The sequence below is a fragment of the Buceros rhinoceros genome, unplaced genomic scaffold (genome assembly GCF_000710305.1).
Source record: "Buceros rhinoceros silvestris isolate BGI_N320 unplaced genomic scaffold, ASM71030v1 scaffold11789, whole genome shotgun sequence".
NCBI classification, from domain to species: Eukaryota; Metazoa; Chordata; class Aves; order Bucerotiformes; family Bucerotidae; genus Buceros; species Buceros rhinoceros.
In genome coordinates this window covers 136,490-141,977 of record NW_010429868.1, presented here as the reverse complement: position 1 = coordinate 141,977, position 5,488 = coordinate 136,490, and the positions used below count along the sequence as shown (strand labels likewise).

The following is a 5,488-nucleotide window of genomic DNA, read 5'->3' as shown; positions in this document are numbered from 1 at the left end:
AAGAGTGCAAGGGTGTTGCAGCTCTCAAGTGATGGATTTTTCTATGGAGCATCCTCTGGTTTTTTACTCTCCCAATAGCTGGGCACAGAGCACCTCACGCTGCCGCAGAGTGATCCTTCTCAGCTTTCCACAAGCAGTAAATTCATTCATGCTCACGCTGCTGGATGTTGGGCAGAGTTTTCTTTAAAGCTAAACGGGCTCGAAGAAGCTGTGAATAACTACACCAGGGCAAGCTGGGCATGGAGAACACCTGAGCTTCCTCCTGGGAAAAGGCGAGTGAAAGATGGGGCAGGAGGTCCTCGGAGGGGCACTACACTGCAGATGACCGGGGACCGGGCTACCTTGGCCACAATTAGCTGGAGGAAATGCTCTCATTGCATTTGCAATCAAAGAGCTGGAATGTGACACAGAAATGAGAGAGGAAGAGCCGTTCTGTTCCCGGGGCTCTATTTATGGGTGCCCTGAGTCCCCAGGTGTGGCCAGGCTGAATGTGACAACATCCCGGAGGAAGCCGGGGACTGAGTGGTGCACCTCGGGGTGATTCAGTTATTGTTGCCGCTGGATTAAAAAAAGAGAGCCAGGAGCTGGGAGAGCCCATTCAGCCGCAGCGATGGATCTGGCAGCTGCGGTCCTGAGTGCCAGAGCAGGGCGTTGGGATTTCTGCTCGCCACGGGTGCTGCACCATGTTCCGGGGGTGTCACAGGGGCTGCTGCTAGTGGGATGGGGCTGGAGACCTCTGTCCCTGCCCTCCCCTGCAGCTCAGTGCAGAGTTCCAGGTGAATCCGGGCCCCCAGGATGATGCCAGCAGGACGAACGTGCTTACCTTCTGTGGGAGGAAAATGGGGAAACAAAGAAAACAAAGAGTTAGTGGGGGATGAGGAGGTTGGGGCACACAGGAAGGGCAGTGGACTAGTAGCAGGGGCTGTGGGTCGCCCCCAGTGATTCAGAGGTTCCTCCCTTGGTGCATCCCTTTGTTTTTTGTAGATAAGCGTGGCAGATGAGCCCCTCTCCCTGGGAGAGGCTTAGACAGAAGCACGGCAGTGTGTGGAGAGCACAACCACCAGCACCCATGGGTGGAGGCAGGCAGCACTTGCACCTCACTGCCGCTGCCATCCAGCATCCTTTTTAGAGGCAACAGAGCACTGCTTCAAACCCTCACCAGGACCCTGTTCCTCCAGCTGGCCAGAACCATCAGAATTTGGGTAGTGCTGGATGAGCTGCCATTGCCCACAGCACAGGAACCAGGCTCGCTCCGCACCTGCCATGCCTCCTGCCCCAGCAGAGAAATGCAAATCACCCCCTGTTTGGCCGCCTTTGAAACTGCCAAAAATAACCCTCTCAAACCTAAACCACCGTGAAGTATTTCACAGCCTCCAGATTTACCTCCCTCAAACCTGTTTTTAGCTTGGTAAGTGACCTGCAAATTCTATAGTTGGGGGTGGGTTGTTTTTTTTTTGTTGTTGTTGTTACGAGAAATCCCACCCTATGACATGTAGAAGCTAAAACACACCGATCTGTGCTTATGCAAATGCAGGGTTTCCCCCAAATCAGGGTTTCCAAACCTCAGTGGCTGGCGCAGAGATGGCAGCTAGGACATGCTGTCCCATGCCAGAGGAAGAGGGAGGTGACCTGAGGTCAGCTCTGAAGTGGGAAGTGGGTAGAAGCTACTCACCACCGTGGAGTCAATCTTCGGTCCTCCATCATCGGCCACCACCGTCAAGGTGTAGAAATCCCCTTTCTCTCGATCCACCTGGCCTTTGACTGTGATCACACCCTGCCAAGGATGAACAACAGCCATGTTGGCCACCAACACTTGGGGGGGCAAGCAAGCCAGAAGGGAGCACACTGTGGCTACTTACAGTTATCCCATTGATTTTGAAGAGGGAGAGCGCCTGGGCATTGGTGTTGGGGTCAAACTTGTAGGTGATCTGGTTGAGGTTGTCAATGGAGCGGGCCTGGACCCGGAGCACCTCGGAGCCCAGGGCGATGTTCTCCACGATCACAGCCTCATAGCTGCTGTTGGAGAACTGCACAGCCTCGTCCAGCTCATTCAGCAGGCTGACATACACGCTGCAGAAGCCCTGGTTGTTGGGGGGTGCTTGATCCGTGGCAGAGATGTTCATCAGGTAGCTGGTTTTGGTCTCATAGTCCAGGTACTCAATCGTTGTGATGAGGCCCGTGCTCTCATCGATCTCAAACTTCCCTTCGGCACCCGACAGGATTTTGTAGTTCACCAGACCACCATTCCCTGGGGCACAAGCAGGAACCACGGTGCTGGTTGGACCAAGCACCGTGAAGAGGTAGCCACCACCAATGCCGACCCTGACCCCGGAGCCATCCAACACGGGGATTTCAGCCCAGACAAGCCAGGATTTGTGCAATGGCTGATTTCACCACTTACCCGGCCCAAGCTGGGTGTTTCTCACCTCTGCTTTCCTACCTGTGTCTCGGTCAGTGGCCCGGACCACCGCCACTGAAGTTCCTATCCCTGCCGTCTCCCGCAGCCCCAGGCGGTTGTACTGCCGCTGGGTGAACACTGGCACCTCATCGTTGACATCTTCTACGTAGATGATCACCTGTGAAACCCCCCCAGAAACCACAGGTAGGCTCGTGAACCCTCGCCAGCTGCTTACACTTGTGAGGAGAAATATGTCCTTCACGACACTCATCTGCTGCATGTGAGAAACATTATCTCTACTACAAAGATCACACGCTGGAGAGCAAACACACCCTTTATCATCGTAGATTTAAAGAAGCCTTGTGGTCAGAGTGACTCAGTCCTTCCCTGGCCAGGGGGAGGTACAGCCTGTATATTAAGTCCTCCACGCTTTGGGAAACCCTGCTTGAAACCTTGCAGTAGAGACCCCGCAACACAGAAATGCCGGTGACTCAGTGGGAAATCTTGCTCAAAGTTCAGTGGGTCGAGCTGCTCTATCCCCAGGGAACATCCTTTCTCCTCCTGGTTTTCTGCTCACTGCTGGTGCTGCGGGCAGGTCGTGCTCAGCCACGGCCCACCCCTCTAGCGGGTCTAAAAATAGATGCAGTCGGAGGGCTGGGTTTGTGGGAATCGTGGGAAGCTGGCGTGTCCCTGCTGAAGATGATTGCCTCTGGGTCCTGGCTTATTTCAATAGATGCCTGGCCAGGAGACACCATTTCCAACAGGCTGAGGCTCAGCTCTTCTGACCCAACAGCTGAGCCACATCTTACCAGGTGAGCGGGAGTCCCTCCGACAACAACTGCTGCATGGCTTAGCAGCCTTATAGCATGGAAAAGTTACAGGAAAAAAGACAACAACAACAACAAAACCCCAACGAGCTCTTCTCCACCCACGGGCAGCCCCCAGAGACTTTCAATCAGCATCTCCACACCGCGTCTCTCAAACGTTCTGCACACCCGCAAGTGCTGGAAATGACTGTCCTCTGATGAAGCATCCCAAATATTTTGCATGAACTCCTTCATCACCCAGCTTGCTGCCCACCCCTCAGCAGCCATGAGGCCCTTACCCGCACGGAGCTCCTCATGGGTCCCTGCTCAGTGTTGTAGGCCTCCACCTCCAGGACATGAGAGGAGTTTTGCTCCCTGTCCAGGTGCCGCACACCTCGCATCACCAGCCCGGTGCTGGGATTGATGCGGAAGTGGTTGTGTTCGTTTCCTGGTGGGGGACAAAAGTGAGATGGATGCTGCCCATTGCTGCTTCACCAGTCCTGGTGACACACTGAGCCTGCCCCGGGGACTATCTTGGAAGATTATTGAGCAAACCCCAAACCCCAACCCCTCCAGCTACATCAGGCTCAGCTACATCGGGGCTTGGCCTTGATCAAGCCGGGAGCTATGGTATCTAGGTGTCTATCCGTGACAAATCATTCCCCAGCAATCACCCCTAATGCTGAAGTTTTGCACATGGCTGGGGGAAATGTTTCTATGGGTGGCAAAGAACAACAAGATGGAGAGTGCAACCTCCTGAGGCTCTTCAAGTGGCTCTCTGGAGGCCGGCACAAACCCACCAATGCACAAAGGGGCACCTGGACATCTTGGACTTACCCTTGACAATCCTGTACCACACTCTCCCATTAATGCCTTCATCCGCATCCATGGCCTTCACCTTCATAAGAAAAGAAAAGTGGTGAAGGTGGAGGGCAGAGATTTCCAGATCTGGATGAGTCCTCCCACCATGCCAAGGCTGGACGTTCTACTCCTCCACCTGAGCCAGGGAGCTTACCAACTGCAAAGCAAAGTAATTCACCCTCCCCTTGTCCCTGGACAGCAGGGATAGTGGGCTCTGCTGCCAGGTTAGGTGTTGGATGGGCTTGAGATGGGAACTGAGCCTGAGGATCATGCCATGAAAGCTGCGGGTCAGTGCGCTGGTGCCCCACTGGAGATAAAATTATAGAATCATAAAATCATCTAGGTTGGAAAAGACCTTTGAGACCATCAAGTCCAACTGTTAACCAGTACTGGCAGGTCACCACTAAACCATGTCCCAAGACACCATGTCTACAGGTCTTTTAAATACCTCCAGGGATGGTGACTCCACCGCTTCCCTGGGCAGCCTGTTCCAATGACTGACAACCCTCTCTGCAAAGAAATTTTTCCTTATGCCGGATCTAAATCTCCCCTGCTGCAACTTGAGGACATTTCCTCTCATCCTATTACTTGGCAGAAGAGACTGAACCCCACCTGGCTACAACCTCCTTTCAGGTAGTTGTGGAGAGCGATAAGGTCTTCCCTGAGCCTCCTTTTCTTCAGGCTAAACAACCCCAGCTCCCTCAGCTGCTCCTCATAAGATTTGTGCTCTAGACCCTTCACCAGCTTCACTGCCCTTCTTTGGACACGCTCCAGCACCTCAATGTCCTTCTTGGAGTGAGGGGCCCAAAACTGAACCCAGTGTTCAAGGTGGCCTCGCCAGTGCCAAGTAGAGGGGGGGCAATCACTTCCCTAGTCCTGCTGGCCACACTACTGCTGATACAAAAGATGCTGCTGGGGACAGGGCCCCTCTGCCCACAGAGCTGGCTTGAGCTGGGCAGAGATTGCTGCTCCCACGCCTGGTGGGCACGCAGCCCATGGCACCAGGACAAGTCATCCAAGCAGCAGTATATGTAAAAGTTACCAAAAGAAACGTGAATGCAACCAACCTAGATCATGCTGGTAGCCCAGACACAGGTCTGAGTCCTTTCAAGACCCTGAGCAGTGGGTGGGAGCACCCCTTAGCTGTAATGCACTGCACAGTCTGTGCACGTATCGAGTAAGCTCTTCGCCCTGAGAAACCCAAGACACGGGTCCCCTCTGGTGTTGCTGAACAACACTGCAGTGCTTTCCCCACAAACCCCCACGGCCAGCAGCCTGCCAGCCCCATCAGCTGGGAAGCGGGACCCGGCAAGGGGCAGCGGGACCAGGGCTCCTTCCCCGGCTGTCATCGAGCTGCTGCTTGTCCCCTCCACAGAAACCGCTTCCCACAAATCATCTAAAGCACAACCGCAGTGGTGGCTGC

The 5,488-nt window shown here is 54.4% G+C and overlaps 1 protein-coding gene across 1 annotated transcript in view; it reads right to left on the bottom strand.

Moving 5' to 3' along the window:
* CDH23 (cadherin-related 23) overlaps positions 1-5,488 on the bottom strand; it is a gene marked incomplete at its 5' end in the record, with an annotated part of 126,966 nt that overhangs the window by 2,721 nt on the left and 118,757 nt on the right. The window contains 6 exons of the mRNA XM_010142829.1: positions 824-826; positions 1,673-1,774; positions 1,860-2,248; positions 2,441-2,576; positions 3,504-3,652; positions 4,042-4,102. Coding sequence (XP_010141131.1) covers positions 824-826; positions 1,673-1,774; positions 1,860-2,248; positions 2,441-2,576; positions 3,504-3,652; positions 4,042-4,102 — 840 coding nt within the window. The remainder of the gene's footprint in view (positions 1-823; positions 827-1,672; positions 1,775-1,859; positions 2,249-2,440; positions 2,577-3,503; positions 3,653-4,041; positions 4,103-5,488) is intronic.